The 20602-nt window shown below is 37.9% G+C and overlaps 1 protein-coding gene across 3 annotated transcripts in view; it reads right to left on the bottom strand.

The window, feature by feature from the left end:
• The window catches only part of LOC139951498 (uncharacterized), a 41407-nt gene extending 23173 nt beyond the window's left edge, over window positions 1-18234 (bottom strand). The window contains exons 1-3 of one of the 3 annotated variants that reach the window (XM_071950429.1): window positions 17963-18234; window positions 11738-12106; window positions 7129-7455 (exon numbers count right to left, since the gene is read on the bottom strand). In XM_071950429.1, the coding sequence (XP_071806530.1) occupies window positions 7129-7455; window positions 11738-12106; window positions 17963-18002 (736 nt within the window). In that variant the 5' untranslated portion in view covers window positions 18003-18234. The remainder of the gene's footprint in view (window positions 1-7128; window positions 7456-11737; window positions 12107-17962) is intronic. The other 2 variants (XM_071950430.1, XM_071950431.1) reach the window with 2 other exon arrangements.
• Between the last annotated feature and the right edge of the window lie 2368 nt (window positions 18235-20602).

The raw sequence follows: 20602 nt of genomic DNA, 5'->3' as shown, positions 1-20602 counted from the left end.
TGACCTGGACATTAATATTCACCCATGTAATCTAAGCTGTGCACAAAAATGAGGTGAAACAAAAAGACAAAGATGTCTAAAAATGAGAACAACACTGCTGTATCTAGGCTCTGCTGATATAACCATACAAGTCCACTGATCACATCTCATTATTTATGTGTTAATAAGTGTTATGCATTCTGTCATACATGTACATCATGTGACCTCATTATGTACATGTGCTGCACTAGTACATGGAAAGTGAACCCATGTAGTCTACTGCATACCTAGGTACGGTACTGTATGTGCACATAGGCCTACTACATGTCATGTACATTTTGTAATGCATGAAGCCACAAGGATGTTCATTAAGCTGACATGACTCACTGTCACGGGTACATGTAATTCAACCAAAATGAGCATACAAGTACATGTATACTCATGTTATTCATGGTCGGTTTTAAGGACGTCATGATGATATGATGATGTTGTTGCTGCAGAAAATGTGTGATTGTCTGACACTGACACCACTAATCCTACGGTAACTTAGACTTCTCAACGGAAATAGGTGCGCATATAAATTTACATCCCAATAACATAATCCGAGAATCGATTTATACACAAATCCTTTCTCAGATTTCTGAGAGTTTTTATGAGTACTCAGTGAGCACACACTGTCTTGAGACTTGTGTATCTTGTGTATAAATAACTAAACAAAATACATGTGACAAAACATGATCTGAGACCCTACTTTGATTGAAGTGACACTGCTTTTCTCGTTGACATTATTGATTCGCAGGAAGTGCCTACTTTTGGCAAGTTACACCAAATTATGGGCCATGTCTTCCCCCACCATCCTTTGAGTTAAGCCCAGTTCATACTCCTTGCAAATGCCAATGCGAGACAAATGTTGACAGCCGAGGGCTGTTTTTGCAGCAAATGCTTCGCAGGAGTTGAGCACAAGCCAACTGATGTGAATTATTTGTTTTGAAACTGTGTATTGCATTCGCATTCTCAGGAAGTATGAACCAGGCTTGAGTGTTTCTTCATTTCCACACAGTCCTTTTAGATGTACATTAACTTGAATGCTATCAAGGCAAAGCACTGCATTGCAATCACCTCTATTCGGAAGTAAGTTCGCTCAGCTGATGATGTTCCTAATTTAACAAGAAAAAAAATATGTTAAGTGATCAACAACTAATGCATTTGCAACAAGAAACCTCTTCTTGTCCCCAGTGTATCATGTGTTAAATAGTAGACGTATGTTAGACCTGGGGGCTTTTGTTATACACATTTGTAAAAATTTTATTAAAATCACTGACATTGTGTCATCTTCAGACTAGTTTGTTTTCAATGAAAGTCATTGGTTGCAAGTACATGTAGGAGTTCAACATCACAGCATTTATAAATTAAAATAGCATTTGTAAAAGCAAAGTACAGATCAATAAAAACACATTTAACATAAAATGTACTTGGTCTAGACTAGAAGAGAGATATTCATGCAATGACAAGACACAAGTTCTGTGTAAGCAATGGATAACATAAAAACAAGCAGATACGTAGACAATTTTATTTGTTTTTGTTATTTTTTATACATGAGGCTTGCATACTCCACGTAATGTTGAGAAATTTGTCTGTTTGAAACAAGTCAGGCTTACCAAACATGATGTGTTTTCTGAGTCTACATCATTAGCTAATTAGAGTATTGCCATAGTGATTTTAATTTATTCTCTGGTGTACCTATCTACTAAAGCAAGCTTGGATCACTGCTTGGATGTTAGGTAGCATTATGCAAGGTGCAAGACTGAAGCTGCCAAAATTGATCCTTGAACGAGTAATGATGTAAGATTCACACATGACAAAGCAGGGCTTGAATTTGACACTGGACAAAATGCTGGACTACTGACCCAAGGCCAGTGATTTTAGTGTTGGGCGGGTCATGAAGGTAGAATTCTACCTCCATGGGCCAGTAGACTCAAGACGGGACAAGTCTGGTTGTCTTGAGGTTTTTTTTTTTCTGGGGGGGGGGGGGGGGTTGGGGGGACCTCCTATTGTCTTTAGAAACAGCTCCATCACTTTTCGAGTGGGGACTTTAACCCAATCAGGCACCTTATGACATTGTCCCTCTTTCCTCAGGTTTGTTTAAAGACCTGCTTGAACGTAAATGTCAAGTTGTGAACTTTGCTGAATTCCACTTAAAATGTTTTTGTGGAATAAGGAAATCGAGTCATATGATTATAAATAGGTTTCAATTGTGTAAAAAAACAATCGTTTTGTATGCCCTTGCGAAAAGCCCCGTTACGTAATCACTCTCAAAACGTCATAAGTAGATAAAGACGCTTTGTTGCAGCGTGGATGTATTTACAAAGCAAACTCCCACAAATGACGTCAGCGGCATTGTCCTTTGACGCCCGCTCTCAACGGCAGAAGTGTTTTTAGTTTTTCAAAAAACCTTTAGGTAGGGGCCTGATTTTTTAATCGATAATTACGAAAAGTTCAGAAGTGTACACATATCAAAATTACATTAAAATGGTGAACAAGTGCATTATAAACAAGTAAAAATACAATTTCTGTTGAAAACATTCCGCTCAGGTAGCTGTTTAAACTTTTTGGCAACATGTTGAACAGTTTTGCACACACTTTCCAGCTGAGCGTGACCTTCAACCAACCAGGCGCCTTAGTGTCCTATTTTGATAGGTCTTTGGTTTGAATGCATACACTTGTATACAATCTACCCAGAGTATAATTGTGCAATGTAGTCAGTGTAAACATGAAAATACATACTAGTATTAGACACATTGTAGCAATTAAAAAGCAAGAAGCTTAAAATGCAAGGCATCAAGCAGCACCTACGTATATGTGACAAAGAAGATGAAATGAGGGTAACATAACAGATTGATGAAGAAGCAAGTAAAAAAAAGATTTTCAAGACGTACACATCTGCAGCAAGCAGAGCCATGAAAATGGGCACAGCAGAATAAGAAAATCAATGAGGTGCAGGTTCACAAATTTACTGTACATTTGTAGCAGAAAATGCAATTTATGGCAGTAGTATGCAGTTTGAAAGTGCCAGCAGCTAGTACTTTCAGCATGTTGTTCAGTAAACAAAAGAATGCTGCTGTTACCAACCTGAACATACTGATGAGAAAAGTCATCCTCAAGTTGTCCATGGATCCACTGTACGATGCTGTCTTTTCTAGATCTTTTCACTTAGGTTCTGCTTTGGTTTTGTGCTGTATATTTGTATGCACTGAAGAAGTGTTTAGAGGTCTCGAGGCCGAGTGTGACTCGGTCTTAGCCTTGGCCTAAGAAACCCTGGACTCAAGGCCGGTTCATACTCGCTGCGACTGCGTGTGCGCACCCGACAATTCAAAATTGGATTTAGCGTTCATACTTCATCAAAATTAAAAATAAATACGCATTAAGTTTGCGTTCGCGCGCGGAAACGAACGCGTCAACTTCTGTTCGAATACATTTGTCCGGTGCAAGGATTTTTCATAAAATAAAATGCCTTCCGTACAAATCTTTATCGCAAATTTTCCCAATTTCCTTCAATGAAGTCACTGTCCTTTTTACATTTCGGTATTCTTCCAAGCTTGTGTTACACAGATTTGGAAAAAGAAGCACCGTTTTTATCTTTTCGTTTCATGTTCTTGCCATTATTCACTCAATTGCGTCTACGCATCCGACAAAATGTTAAAATATTTCAATACGTCCGACTACGCATCCGATTAGTGTGTACGACCTAATTTTTCATTTTGAAAAATTCATACGTCTTGCGAAAAACAATTACGCACTGCGCTTCCTTTTACGCACTGCGGACTTTAAAAAAAGGGTCCGCGCGCTGCGTAGGCAGTGAATACGCAGTGAGTATGAACCGCCCTTCAGCCTCAAAGGCCCTGGACTCCACTTCATGTACTTATGTTCATCACATGTAGGCCTAGAGGCCTAAATACATACAAAACCCATACATTTATGTATAATGTACAGTATGTACAAGACATTGTATACATGTAATGTGATGTCGGTAGTGCTATATATATGTACAATTGTACAAGTATACCGTAGTTAATCATGTTACTTTTCTAAGCCCAATTTTTTTTGTAAGTAATCAATACTAAGAAGTCGCTTATCAAATAAATTGGAAACTCCAAGCATCATTATAATCTGATCGATTGCGCTACCAATCTGTACGTGATCATGTGACCTACATGTACATGTACGTATACATGTAGTGAGTAAGAAAAACAAAGCTACACAGTAAAGACACAGGAAGACTTGTACCAATGGACCTTAATCAGCTGTATTTTCGATAAATAACACTTCTAACTAAAAACAAAGCCCTTTTTACCAAGTTGAATGTTGTGACATTGATTTAAATCACATTTGCTGTTTGATACTTCCAGTATTCTACTACAAAAGAGGTTTCTTTGGGGAGTAGACTACGTATGTCAATTGCTGAGGTTTGAGCGAGTTCATGCGCCGTAGATTTTGGCTGTGCATGGTGAAGTTGGGCTGTGATAAGGGAGATCGCGAAATTGTCCGACTCATAGCTGACAGCTACCCCTTCTAATCAAATAATTTGAGGGTGAAAATAAAGGGATTGTAGCTTCTTTGGGAGATTTTTATTGTAAATGTTGGCAGCAAAAGCATTACAATGAGGGCAATGTAACCAAAAGAACCACACTTTCAGTGCACAAAAACATGACATCGTGTGAATGTGACAGGGCTGGATAATAATCATTTTTAAATGTCCATTGTTGAGGGTAACAGAGAGAAGATTACAATATATTAATTGGTATAACCCCATATATAACCATTTTCTTATTTGAGCTTCCCCCCTGGATAAACACTTTCTCTTTTTAGTAAATCTCCAAGTGTTCCATTTTTCCAGGTTACATGAACATTCTCGTGGAACTTCCTACATGTATTTGATGGAACTGTGTTTACCCATTACTGGCATTGCTCAGCCACCGGTAAGGTCTCATGTTACAAACTCCGGAATACTCTTCGTCTTCAGTGATTTCGAGAATTGAGTATTTATAAAACAAAAATTGCAACAGTAATCATGTCTTTTTAATGCACGTTTATATGCAGTACGCACTGTTTTTTTACATTTAATACCCAATGTAATGTTGGTCACATATGACGCACGGAGCGCAGTCGGTCTATAAAAAAATGGTTGGTTGCATTGTTTTGAATAAAATGCACATTTGCGCTAAATGTGCACATTTTTGTACAGTGTTGCACTTGACTCGGGCTGGTACTGTACTGCCTTTTTTATTCACTTCTACAATGTATAATAAAAGGTCCAATAAAAGGTCCTTTTTCACCACAAGAAAAGGTAAAATATTTAAAATTTGTGTGCCCATGGCACATCAAAATCCTCCTTTACAGAAGTTTATTCCTAAGTACATTTGCAAAATATGTACATGGTCACTGTGTACGTACAAGCACAATAAAGAAAATCATGTTTTTATCCTAACACCGATAAAGTGACTTTCCTGAGCTCTGTTAAAAAAATCCACAGGCAAGTCACTCCAGTGATTCAATCTCACAACCTTGGAATTGCTAGAGAAATCTTTGAGCAGATGTCTTCCGTTACCAACTACTAAAACCACCACTGCTACAAATGTAGCCAGGTGGCTAGAGTCAGTTCGAATCCGAAGTGTAAGTATCTGGTACCGCACATTACATATATTGTTCTTGTGACTTAAAAATGGTCTTCTCATTGTGCTGGCTAGCTTTGCTGTGCTCAAATCAACTTACCATTGAAACAAAGAAACACAGGCCTACCTAACGTACATGTACAATTGTGTACTTATGCGTAGGCCTACATGTACCAATAATCAAGCCAGCGCTATCAAATGTACAAGTTTCCCAACCAGAATTATGCTCAAGGCAAACTTGTATCAAAATTGTATTAAAAAAAAAACCTGAACAGCACCATAGCTCTCCATACAATGAATGTACAGTACATACATACATGTATCAACAGTCATACGTATTGTATGTGACTGTACATGTACTGTATAGTAGCAGTTTACATGGTTGAGACACCAGTAGTAGGCCTACAATCTGCATTTTCAGAACTTCAGGCCCTACATGTACATGAAGTTTTGTATTCACAATATTTTAACAGCAATTGAGCATACACTGTACGTAAATTAATGGGCTTATAACACTTCAAGTACGCAATGGAGCACAATCTCAATCCTTTCAAATGGTAAAATTTCACAAATTCCTAGAGTTGCCCTAACTAAAATAATTACCATACCCTGTAAAGACAAATGATCAGACCTGCTTCGAAAACCTTTATGGCAATACTGAAATCATTGGAGGTACCAAGATTAAGACTGCAAAGGTAAACAAATTAGTATAATCATAAACTTTTGGTACGTTGTACTCAGCAAAAATAGTGAGCCTGCATGGTGATTCAGGGTCAGCCTCCTACATCTACAATCATGTGTACATGTATCATGTACATCCTACAGCTCTCATCCATCTTGTCTGACATGTCTGAACACTTGTCTGACATGTCTGAACACAATTAAAACTCTTTTTTTAACGGGAACAGGTCTAAATGTTGCACAAAACACTTTTGAACACTTGCCTGATTCCATATCTGTACAAAATGCATTGACAATGCATGGGGGTACACACACAATGTAAGCTTGTAATCTTAAAGACACTGGACATTTTTGGTAATTGTCAAAGCTTCTCACTTGGTGTATACATGTATCTATCTCAACATGTATGTATGCACAAAATTAGCAAACCTGTGAAACTTTGAACTCAATTGGTCATCGAGGTTGCGAGAGAATAATGGAAGAAAAACACCTTTGTCACATGAAGTTGTGTGCTTTCAGATGCTTGATTTCGGGACCTCAAAATCTAATACTGGGGTCCCGAAATCAAATTCAAATATTTTAAAAGACAACTTCTTCTTCTCAAAAACTACAGGTATGTTACTTCAGAGGAAGCTGTTTCTCACAATGATTTATACTATAAATAATTATCAGCTCTCTATTGCTTGTTACTAAGTTAATTGTAAATGCTTCACACCAATAGTGTCCAATGCCTTTAAAGGAGCCCCACACACTCTTTACACTTGTCTACAGTAATTTCTACAGAGAACAACAATCTTACCTTCAACTGTGACTAGAAAAGCTTCAAAGTCTGAACCACCATTTGAAGCTGTGCAAGTCAGAGTTTTACCACTACCTTCACGTGAAGGTGTCCAAGTTGCTGTGCTTGTGCTTGTGATCAAACCATCAGGTTGTACAGTATTTGTAGAAGCCGCAGGTAGTTCTTTAGTGCCTAGCATCCATTTAAATTCAGCAGCTGGTGAAATGTCAACAAAACGGACAACAATAGACAGCTCCACATCTATTGTTACAGTAAGTGTTTCTCCTGTTACTTCTTCTCCGTTCACTGTCACTGGTTGAAGATTGTGACTGGAAACTGGTTCTGGTGCTGAAAATCAATTCATATGCATAATATTTTCTGTTAATTTTTTGTCAACAATTCTCTATTTTAATTTATTTTTTATTTTATTTTTGTTTTAGAGGGGGGGGGGAGGATTGCTAATGCCACTTGATGTACATTGCAGTGTTTAGTGTGCAGACTCGACCCAATCTTATTCTAACTAAAACATCTAAAATCAACCTCGCAATCCCAGTACAGTGTGTTGTACAATGTCAATGACTGTGTGTGTTCATAACATCCAGGGTTCTCCACACGCGATTTTGTCTGGGCGCTGCACCCGTCCAAAATTCTCAAAATACCAAATCAATATATACATGTATGCGGGCGATTCCATGAAAAGGTGGAATTTTCTTAGAAAAATGAAATTGCTCCCAGAATTGAATTTTTATCTTTATTTCATTCCAAACATGTCCAAGTGTCAGGGGATTTTTTTTATTCTGTTTGGATATTGTTAACTGTGAAAAAAAAATTTTTTCCAATAGTGCACTTTGGTTGGAAAAAAAGTAATGTTTTTTATGGTTTTATCAATCTGACCTATTGTTATAGTCAGTATCAATTTTCTTAAAAAAAGTATAAATGAGAGCAAGTATGGGCAGTATTCTTTCAGAAAGAATATGTAAAATTTCAATACCACTCAATGTACACTTGTGTCAACACTTGGTTTGAGGTACTCTCAGAGAGCGTAACGCGTGTTACCAAAACACACCATTTTAAATGTAGTTACTAAACAGCCTGGTTTCAAATGCTGCAACTTTTAATTTTCCTCCTACTAATAAGGGCTCATGTAAAAACAGTAAAAACTTAGATGAATTCTTAACCACCGCTTCACAATGAGCCTCCGAAAACTGTAACGCGTGTTACCATGTAACGCGTGTTACCAAGACCAATACACTGTATATAATGGTCAGATGGGCACAGCACACAGTTTAAAAACTAAAATATTCCTGCCACGTTCCATGGCCTGGTAGGCAAGCATAATGTGAATGAGGTGGAATTACTTTTCAACATCCCACGTCAAAGAACATGTCGATGGAATGGGGGGGGTCAAATTAACGATTCTAAGCGTGGGGAGTTGTTTTTTGTGGTTAATGATTGGGATTATTTCCGTAGTGAAGTAGTGCAAGTAAGTGAAGAAAATGACTTAAGTGTTTTAAGGATGCCCCCTGCTTGAAGGAATTGGAAGTTGGCAAGTTCTAAAGATGACAAAACATTTTATTTTAGGAATCATATTATTAGGAAACTGGAGAACCCGTGATAGTAAACAATCGCATGCACTACAAATTTGGGATATATACATTGTAGAGCAACTAAAAAAATAAATGAATAAAAAGGTCTATATCTACTGTTTTGCTCTTCAAATATGATGTGCAACTGATATTGGTTGATAAATTTGAGAAATTGTAACTCAACAATTGAAATAACATCAATAATGTAGCCAGACAAATTGTAACGCGTGTTACCGTAACGCGTGTTACCTTAAATTGTGTGATATGTAGAGCAAAACGTTAAGAAAAAGGTCTATTTAATTTTTTGCTCTTTAAATATGATGTGCTACTGATATTGGTTGAGAATTTTCGAAAATTTGTAACTCAACAATTGAAATAACATATAAACATGTAGCTTGGAAAAATTGTAACGCGTGTTACCGTAACGCGTGTTACCGACTATTTAGCAATTTACTAAAAAACTTACACTTGGACTATTGTAATTGTTTTGGTATGATTAACCTTAGCATAGTACTTGATGACAATAGAAACAAATTTGTAGTAGACTGGTTAGTTTGAGGACAAAGTTTAAATGAAGTTCGGTATTTTTTTTGTCATTCCATTCAGCGTAACGCGTGTTACCGATATTCGCAGAGCTCTCTCAGCTAAACCAGTTGATCTTTCACTTTTGTGTGAACATGGGGATCTAGCCTAGATATTCAGGTTTTAAAATACAAAAGATGAACACTTAAATCAAAGTAGTCTTGCAGCCAGAGAATGGAGAATGATGAAGGACCCTCAAAAGCGTAACGCGTATTACCGCGGAATCGCCCCTGCGCCCATTCAAAAAATGAAGCACCCGAACAAAATTGTTGAGCGCCCGCGTAAAACATTTTCAGAAATTACTTTAACAGACGAACACAAACCATCGTTTCAATGTGCTAGAGCTAGAACAAGTAGAACGTTCTGTTTGTATACAAATAGTGTGCAGCGACTGGTACCCAGAAGTGTGCTATTTCGTAACGGCATTTTGTGTGCATTTTTCTCTGTGTCGCAGGGCATCCTGACTACATTTTCAGTTGATGATCGGAACCTTGTATCCAAGACTCGATAATTGAGTCGACTCCGCTATATCATATTGTTATTGCACATTGTCCATCAGGGGCCCGAGTTTGACAATTCTTTGGATGTTGAAACAAAGAGGAGAGAGTGTGGTATTACATGTAGGAGACCAAAGATGGAAAATAACCCGGACGCAAATCTGAAACTTGTATTCGAATCCCAAGTAGAAGCTATAGGGCGATCATGCACAAATTTAAATTTTAGCTCATTGATTGGTGGTTTTGTCCATGCTGAAATGATTTCCACAAAAGCTTTTGCACAATCAGTCTATCTTGCTGTGAATAGTTTGGTACTTGGTACATTTTGTAAATTATAATACATGTAATACATGGAAATAAAATAGTCACCCCTTCCCTTATATTTTTTTAATTAAACAGTGATTTATAACACAAATGATGAGGTCATCATCCCAATAAAACCTTTTTATTTCATCTACATTGTACACGCAGAAGGTCTTGAAATTCATGGTACGTTAAAAAAAGACTTTAAACAATGTTTAATTTTTGCAAAAATTGCGAGAGAAGGTTCAGGGGAAGGAAAAAGATGCGGGAAAAAAAACACAGTAAACTAACCATTTAGGTTTTTGACAAGAGGTGTTAAGACACACACTACACCATGACAACGTACATGGCGAGTTGTGGCTGAGCAGATTGAAGAACACTGGACTCAAGCCAGTGTTTCTGATTTATAGCAGAGTGTGAGTTACAGTCCTAGTCATACATGTCCAATGTAACACTGTCGTGAGCGAGACATTTTCCTTTTGCTGCGTTCTCTGGATGGGACTTCAAGCTGTTCAGTGGATGTACACACAAACGTGTACCAAGTGTTTGCCAATAGTTTGCCAACAGAAAGGACTCCTTTTAAAACCACTCAAGTCAAAACCTACATGTACATGTAACAAACATCATCTTTGGCTCAGAACGCTGATACGTACATTACAAACACTCTGCAGTTCACATTTTACAGAGTAGACCATACCATCACCAAGTTCATGAAGTTGTTACACGTATCTTAATTCATAAGCTGTGTTCCCATTGGACTTTTTTATTAAGTACCGTGACTTCTGTATTTTGGGTGCAAGGTAAGGTTACGGTGTTACCATGACCTTGATGTACATTAACATAAATACTAAAATAGGCCAAAAGAGGTCACGGAAGACATCCGTGCAGCCATGGTGTCTTAACAGGGCTGCTTTGTAAACGTCAAGTGGAAAGAGCTCTGCGCTGTAAATCTACACATGTACAGCCACCATGCTATAATAGCGCTTTGAAAATGATGCGTAATACAACTCCAGGTGGGAAGCAAAGTAAAATTACACAGGGGAAGCCAGTCAAGGCAGCGGAAAAAAAGTCCAATGGGAACACAGGTTTTGTGAGCCCATACAGTCTGCAGGTATTGTCCGATTGGCATACAGCCACTGCTGGTGTCCCACAGGGAAAGTCATGTGTTTTGGTTGGTAACCTTAATCTAAACAATTACAGTAAGGCCTAGCCCTATATATAGGACTCTTCCTCTGTGCTGCTGTACACAGATACAGAGTCCTACATATCCATTTCAGGGGCAGAAATTTTTCAAAGGTTCATAACTCAAATCTTACCTGCACCAAGCCACTAATTCAACACGTTGGGAGCTGCATTATTTCACGAAAAGGGTGGATGTGTGAAGAATATATGATGACCAAAACCCACCACAAAAAAATATAATGCCATGGAATGTGAATCTGTTGAAATTAGTGGCTTCTTGCAGGTAAGATTTGAGTTATGAAGCTGTGAAAATTTTCCACCCCAGAAATGGACATCCAGGGCGTCACTGTAATAGTATAATTTGAAAATGTGTGTAAGGCCGCCAGGGCTACAGTAAGGGCCATGTATGCACATCACAGTTTACATTGTAGGTGTCCACACAGGTATTGTTTAAGGTCAAGTCCTTTACTTTTTACTTACCTATAACTATTTGTTTTGCAGAGTCACTTCCCGTTGGTTCAACTGAACCTTTTACGTAGTCCACACGGCACCAATAAATTCCGTTATCTGTGTTACTACTTTCAGCAATTACTAGTTCACTGTTGTAACCATTCCTTGTTGCCATGTAGTCAGGTTCAGCATAGTCACCATCATATGTTGGAGTTGTTGATCCAAATAAAAAAGCAGCAATTAGTGATGCAGTATCGGCTTCCTCACCAAATGACCACTGTACATTGAACACTGAGTATCCATCTCCAGTTATGCTGTAACTGCAGTTCAATTGCGCTCGTTCCCCAACATGAGCTATTTCTGTTTGCAAATGAACTGTCACTGTTTGTCCCGCACAAACTAAAAGCAAGAAGAAACAAAAAAATAAGTGATGTGTTATTAACAGGCATGCAACTATAACTTAATCAAAAAAGAGGAAATTACAAATCTTCAGTGATTTTGTAGTGTTTTTCAATTTTGAATGGTAAAACTGAGAACAAAAAGACAGGAAATCAGCTGATCCGAGGAAAGGTTGCATGCCTGTATACAGTGGTATAAAGGTGCAAATATGTATTAGTAGACCAGCCAAACTTTAAAAAGTGCTCTAGAAAAGAAAACCACGGCATAGTTTGTTAATGGCTGGCATCCATGCTAGATGTATGGATCATGGGCTCGGGAAGACGATTAGGGTGGATGCCCAGCTTGATTTTGAATTTTAAGGTCATTTTGGGGTAAAAAGGTCAAAAAAGGTCAAAAATCAATATTTTCAAAATTTGTGTCAAATGTATTCACATTTGATAGTATCTATCCATAAAATGTATTTTTAACTTTATGTTAATACTACAAATTTATGTAATTAACGTATAAACTTTGACCTTGTGCACAAATGTATAGCAAAACGAAGTGTAAAAGTGTGATTATCTTGAAAAGGGTACATTTTGAGTACACCAATTGTTTTTGCAATCCCCATCCTCATTGGTGCATATATATTGGTTTCAAACAACTTTTTTTGAAAGGTAAATATACCCAGCCAGTTTTTGAGAAAAAAAATAATTCAAATACCACCTTCATGTGGGGTCTTAACGACTCATTTTAAGGTCAAAATTTCAAATTAGGCAAAAAGTTAGCATTTTTGAAATTTTCACAAAATTTGACCCCAAGTGATAGATCTATCCATAAAATGTATTTTTAAGTTAATGTTGATATGCCAAACAGATGTAATTAACGAATACACTTTGACCTTGTACACAAACGTATAGCAAAGCAAAACGTAAAAGTGTGATTATCTTGAAAAGTGTACATTTTTAGTATACCAGCTTTTTGTGCACCCAATGGTGCATTTATGTGTTTCAAACAAATTTTGTTTAAAGGTTAATGTACCCAGGCAGTCTTTCAACAAAAAAAGATTCTCAAATACCACCTTCTTGTTAGGTCATATTGAGGTCAAAAAGTGCCAAAAATGTCAAAATTTAATGTATTTTATTTTTTTCGCCAAATTTTACCACAGGCGGCAGATCTATCCATAAAAATAGTTTCATCATCAAAATGACATGCCAATTCTGTAAAATTATGAGTTAATCCTTTGTCTTGTACACAAACTCATAGGAAAATTAAATTTTAAATTGCAATTTTCTCAAAAAGTGCGTATCTTGAGCATATTACAGTGTTTTTGCACTTTCTACCCCAGCAATGCATATAAATGTTTGAAAACAACTTTTTGGTGAAAGGTCAATATACCAAGGCAATTTTTAGTTTATACGTTAATTACATAGGTTTGTAGTATCAACATAAAGTTTAAAATACATTTTATGGATAGATCTATCAAATGTGAATAAATTTGACACAAATTATGAAAATATTGATTTTTGACCTGTTTTGACCTTTTTACCCCAAAATGACCTTAAAATTCAAAATCAAGCTGGGCATCCACCCTAATCGTCTTCCCGAGCCCATGATCCATACATCTAGCATGGATGCCAGCCATTAACAAACCATGCTGTCCAAAGTGTAATTTTACACTTTGGCTGGCCTACTATATGTACCATCAGTATTTAAAGGAATAAAAAGAAGTTTTTGATTATTAGTTTTTCTCTTTTTTATTTATCCTGGTCTTGTACATTGAACCATATTTATTAAATATATAAAAGCTACAAGCCCACCAAGGTGCAATAAATTCAGAACATTGTAAAACACTTTCAGTCCAAGTAGTAGTCGATATCGTCATTCAACATTGCATGCAGTATTTAGCCATTCAAGATGGTTGAAATGTAAACATGTCGTAGTATTTTAATCACAGACAAAAGCATGGTTGGAAGCCATGTACATTATGTAAATGCCCAAGCATGGTCTTTTACTGTTGGTCCTTAAAGTTACCTGGAAGTGGTATTTTGTCAAAATAAAACCTTTCTCACTAAAATATGCGTTTTGATGAGTAGAATATGAATAAACAGTTAACTAGCCTAAGGTTCTAAAAATTTAGTTTCCATTTTATTAACAAATTGAAAAGGCGCAACCCGAGAGGGCGCTCTTCGTGACGTCAATCGAGGCGCGATATTTGAAGCACGACGGCTCCAAGTGTTTGCTGCACAGCGCTGGAAAAGACGTCGAACTGGACCACTTTGCAAAGTGACTCCATTTTTAGTTGTTTTGCAGCAGCAATACACCAGCAGCAATACACCTGATCGACATTGCCGGGAAAATGTTTGAAACGTACAAACTCACGACTAGGACTTGCTTGTACTTGCACGTACGTGTGGCCGATCTAGTTATTTTAATTCTATGTCTATGATCGTAAGCGGAAGGTGCACCTGTCCATCTTGCGGCGATGCTCTGATGCTCTGATCGTCTTCTGGAGAATTCTCCAGAAGATGACCAGAGCATACTGATCGAAACGTCGAGTTGAAACCAACGGTTCTTTTCAGAACCACCCCAACTCATTAGTCATTACATGGTGTTACTGCAAACCTTTCTATGTGGTATTTCTACCATGCGAAGTTTCAAATCCTACTAACGTAGATCGACGAACTGCCGAGCCGCGGTCGAGTCGGACTAAACCATTCTGTGAAAGGGGTGTTACAAACCCGTGTGGCAGTGCGTGCGCTGTTTTTTTAATAATACCCGCCGTTCACGCATAAAGCGCCCACGCACTGCCGCACGGGTTTGTAACACCCCTCTCACAGAATGGTTTAGTCCTACTCGGCCGCGGCTCGGCAGTTCGTCGATCTACATGTACAGTAGTAGGCTGCATATATTGCGAAGTCAAAAAACGTGCGATGCGGCAGAAAAACAACAGTGAGTACCGAGCAGATAATTGCATTTTTTGAAGATATTTTTTAATTTCACTCAACAAAAAGGAAATTGCAAGCATTATGAATAGTACATTGAGTAGGGCCTACATGTATAGTATCGTAGGAGGTCCTGTTTTCGAAGTGTCCCTAAAATCGTGGCAAATCTTTTACCTCTCTGTGCGCGATGTAAACAGTCCCAAGATAAAAATTGTGTGGTTTTATGTGCCAAGCAAAGAGTCTCCTCTCCCTTGACCAAAACTTAGAAACATGTAAGGTAGGATAGGCCTGGGCGAATTATTCGAATATCCGGTTAATGGCGAATAGGTTTTCCTATCCGTAACCGCGAATGCCTTTTTTTCCTTAACCGGATATCCGCAATGGGCGCGTATACCTATTTATAAACCGGATAGTCCTGTAATTACCACCAAGTAACCGGATATTCTTTAATTTAATATATCCGAATATCCGAGGACGTCGAGCCACAACTGATAGAAATGAATGTCTGAATCCTTATGAAACTTCTATTAAGACAGCATAAAACAGCATAAATTAAGTATTTAACTATGCTCATCTCTGTGAAGAGTTGAAACAATGACATTTCTGACGTAATTTGTTCAAAGAATACAAAAGTTTTCCTTCACGTACGTAAAGTCAATCACGATCAAAAGAAAAAGCAAATCGCCATCTTTAAATTAGATCCGGTTATTTTCAAGAATGAACCGAGTGACACTGTCTAAAACTAATATCAATTCGCCCATAAGATCTCATTCACAAACGAACAGCGCCCTCTAGCGGCAAAAAACCTATTCGAATATCCGGTTAATTTCGGATAGTTGGCCAGCGGTAACAGAATACCACAATTTCACTATTCGCCACGCACTAATGTAAGGCTCTACTGGATATTTGCACTTGTAAATGCAAAAAGTTTGGTATTTTAGGCATTTCTACAAGGTACAAAAATATGTCATAATGTTGAGGCCATATAAAAATATTTGCCCACCATACAGTAGGCTTAAAGAAGCCATGTGCCTCATATCATTTTTTAATATTTTTGGAGATTTTTTTTTAACCCTCCGATCAATATTATTATTTATATTAAAATTTAAACGATCGGCTTGTTGATTCAATTACCACTGTTTATTTATATGCTTTATTATAAATTTTAAGAGAAAAAAAAGGGGAAAAAAATAAATAAAAATCAGATTTGAAAGCCAATGATTATTCACACTTTTAATTAAATTATTTATTTTCGTTATTTTTTGCAAATTACCATGGTAATTTTAAAATTTCATTTAAAAATATTTTGAATAAAACGAAGACAACTGCTGGCTATAGAGTCATACACAGAGTCTCAAAGAACACTTGTAGTCACTGTAGATGTTTCTTCCATGTATGGCTTCACCGGGAAACCATGCTTTCTTGTTTGCCGTGAAAACAGGAAAAACTCAAAACAAATTGGGCCAGTTGAAGTCATCGAAGATCGGTGTGTAGTGTGAACATTTCAATGTCCATCAAGTTTTAATATATGTTTGCATAGGCCTACTTCATATTAACAAAAGAAGGTATTAGGGCATCGGTTAATATAGGGCATCGGTTAATATAAGGCATCGGTTTATATAAGGCATCATTATTTTTTTCCAAATTCAAAGAAAAAGGCATAAATAGCGTTAAAACTGGTAAGGGGAGTATACATGTATGTGGGCCACAATTTATTGTGGGGAAAGTTTTGGTAGTGTAGTACAAAAGAAACTTCAGTTATTGCTGGCTGACGGTCGTAAAACTTTCACCTATCAATGCTGATTTGCAAAACGTATAGCGTTAAGGAGGCCCAAAATATTAGACCCCTATCAGGCTCACAGGGGAGGGAGCCTGTAATTTCTAGTGTAGTACTACTACTACTACTATCGTAGCGTTATACATTATCGACCCTCATATGTTTTCGGTCCCCAACTTTGATTCCCTTTTACTGCGAAATTGTGCAAGCTGCACCGGTGACAGAAGCTATGCAGTTTACTCACGGTCTGTATTTTCATCAGGCTTAATCATGCTGAGAATAAAGTTTCCTGTCGTTGGTTATGCTCAAACATTTATAAAATGATTGATGTTCGGTACAAATCACTAGTGCATTATTATGCCAAAATTCAAATGAGTCAAAGAAACATCATCCAACCTCGAAAGTTCAAAACAAAATTACTATCTGCTAGATTGAGTTTCATTCTGCTTTAGTCACTATTTGGGATTCTATGGTGCGCAAATGTGGGGAAAATATTAAAATATTTTAAGTGAAAATTACAAAAAAACACAATAATTTATTTACTGCATAACTGTTATAAATTCCGATAAGCGTAATAAATATTAAGTCTACATTAAAGAGAAAATATCATAGATTGGTTTCTTATCTCCTGAAACCAAACATTACTGGTCTGAAATGGGGGAAAATGGATTGTTATGAAGTGTGAGTGCATCAATGATCAAGGGGGGTGGGGTGTTTTACTTTCATGCCTTATGATATCTCTGGATTCTATTAGCCATAATGCCTTAGGACAAAAATGTAATTAAATTTGTTAAGTACTAATTGAATAATATTTTTGATGTATTTTGCACGCCATACAAGCTTCTCAATATTCAATAAAATACCAACCAATGAAAGGTGTGAAAACATATATGACGTTGCTCCAATGTCGTGCATGCATAAGCACTGTTAATGGCGGACTGTCTCTCGCAACGTAAAACCAAAACTTTAAAAATTTCAACACACCATGAAGTGAAAGTGTTATTGTTAAAAAATTGAATAGATGATTTAAAAAAAAAAAATAGTTTTTGAATGTGTACAATTTTCCTGTTATCCTACTGAAAACACATGCCACCAGGATAGTACTAGAGTAGTAGGCCTAGTAGAAGTAGCAGAATGGGTTATTTATACACCTACCCGTTAGTACAGCAAAAAACAGTGCAGACAGGCACAACATTGTCGTTCTTCGGTACAATTTCCGCTGGGTTCGAATCAGTAGAACTATAGTAGAGCGAGCTATATAAAAACGACATCCATGTTACAGTGGACATTCACAACATCAAAACTGAACTGTGTGTGTATGGTAGAGAGTGTGTTGTGAAAAGGAACTGAGTCCCGTTGGTCCGGTCGTCCGTGCTCTCTGCTGCCTAGCCTTTTAGTCAAGGCGCACGCGGCACACTAGTCTTGGCCCAAGACGATGGTGCTTGATTCTGGATAGTGTACTACGCGCGGTTGAATCGCCAAAGCGCGCCCGCCACGGTATGATTTAGTTACGTGGACGGCACTACACTCTGCTTGCAGAGTGTAGTCTAGATTTCGAGCCGTCCGCGTAACTAAATCATACCGTGGCGGGCGCGCTTTGGCGATTCAACCGTGCGTAGTACACTATCCAGAATCAAGCACCATCGTCTTGGGCCAAGACTAGCGGCACACCGGATGGCACGCACAACCCAAAAAATTTAGCGCACGAAAAAAGACTATCACCGCGAGCGACGAAGCCGCTAAGCGCTTTTACCAACTCGCCTTGGGGCCTTCTGTTTTTCTTTACATTTGCCAACGATTTTGGTGGGAGAAAATGTAATGCATAATGCATTAGCGTGGTGAGTTGCTGGCCAATAAGCAGAAGCCACAATTACTTGCATGACATCACAAGAACGTTCGATGCAAATTCGTCACATTTTCTCCCACCAAAATCGTTGGCAAATGTAAAGAAAAACATAAGGCCCCCAAAACGAGTTGGTAAAGGCGCTTCGCGGCTTCGCCGCTCGCGGTGATAGTCTTTTTTCGTGCATTACATTTTTGGGGCTGTGCGTGCTATCCTGTGTGCCGCGTGCGCCTTGCTAAAGGCTATCTGCTGCCATGCCTGCATGATCGTGTTATCAGTAGTCGTCGTCGGGCCGCCGGCTGCTGATAGCCGCTACAAACAGCGCCCTCTTGTGATCTTTCTTCGTCATTTAGCCTACGAGCCTTTCGCTCGCGCAGCGCCTGGGATGGGCAAACTATCGAGTTATACAAACGTACGGTGGCCCACAACTGTCACGGCAAAACAAAAAGCGCCACGGCAAAACAAAAAAGCGCGCGCCACGGCAAAACAAAAAAGCGCGCGCCACGGCAAAACAAAAAGCGCCACGGCAAAACGAAAAGCGCCACGGCAAGACAAAAAGCCCCACGGCAAAACGAAAAGAGCCACGGCAAAACGAAAAGAGCCACGGCAAAACGAAAAGCATGCGGGTTAAAGGTCAAAAGAAGTCGCGGTGATTCGGGATCGGTTATAAAATAATGTTCAGCACGCGCAGTGTGCAGTTGATCTTTAGGCCCACGTAATGTGTACACACGTTCAGAGGTCACACCTTCACGGCACATGTAGCATACGGGTACCGGTCAACTTGGTCCCAAGCCAACTCGGTCCAAGTCAACTCGGTCCCAAGTCAACTCGGTCCAAGGTCAACTCGGTCCCAAGTCAACTCGGTCCCAAGTCAACTCGGTCCTTAATTCGACCAACCTTCATGTTTTTAAAATAATTTTATTGTACTGTTTCGTGTAAGTTAACTTTATAATAATTATGTTCGTGTAAGTTTACTTACTTTTTGTTTCCAACCAACCTTAATGGTTTTTTTTAGATATTATTTTATTGGTAGGTCCACTGTTTGAAGTTTTTTTTATTACGTGTAAGTTATTGGAAAGTTTTGTTTATTACTATTTTTAAATAACCAAACATTAATTTTTTCTCATGTTTTAGCTCTCAGCAATTGTACTTTTTATTATTTGTTGATGTGTTTTTGAGAAGATTTGTTGATAAAATAAACATACACTGAAAGAAATCAAAGATGATTCAATTGTTAATGTTTGTCAATTAATGTTAATTGTTGAGAGCCATACAAAAAACAATACTGGAGTGCAAACAATTTTTGTTCCAAATGTGGAAAGGGAGGTGGAAGAGGAGTGGATTTTAAGTGAGGCAGTTAGTTTAGGTTAAACTGATGTTTTAAATTTAAATTTTAGTATTTTTTTATTATTATGTTCTTCTGTTCTTTTTAAAGATGCTATGTCAGATTTTTGGCAGATTTGAACCCAAAATTTTGAATTAAAATTCAATAGGTATTTTGATGGGGGTCGAGAAAGCTTTCATTTGAGCCATTGCTCGAAAAGGTCCGCCAATTATTAGTAGCGGTGAAATTAAGTGCTCAAAATTAGTTTATGTCGGGATCCCGACAATATATCACCTGACCAATTCTTATGTGTTTTATAAGAAACGTTTAATTTTTTGTCATGGCTCCCGACCATTAAAAGTAAAAGTATAATTTTTTTTTGTACGAGCGGTTGATACTCTTTGAAACAGTATTCACTCAAAACAATCTATTTTTTAATGTTTGGGGCCAAAAACTTCGCACAGTTATAACCTTTGCCGTCAGCCGAACTGAACAACCGACCTCCTTGGATCCTGTATCAAATATAAACGCGGTGCAGGTCATCAGAGGGCTACAATGGCCTGTGCAATTCATCTTTATCATGGATTTGTTGTAACCGCGGCGTGCCATCCCTTTCTAATTATTTTGA

The sequence above is a fragment of the Asterias amurensis genome, chromosome 19, assembly GCF_032118995.1.
Source record: "Asterias amurensis chromosome 19, ASM3211899v1".
Lineage (NCBI taxonomy): Eukaryota > Metazoa > Echinodermata > Asteroidea > Forcipulatida > Asteriidae > Asterias > Asterias amurensis.
The sequence above is the reverse complement of the archived record's forward strand: the minus strand, read 5'-3'. Positions and strand labels throughout refer to the sequence as shown.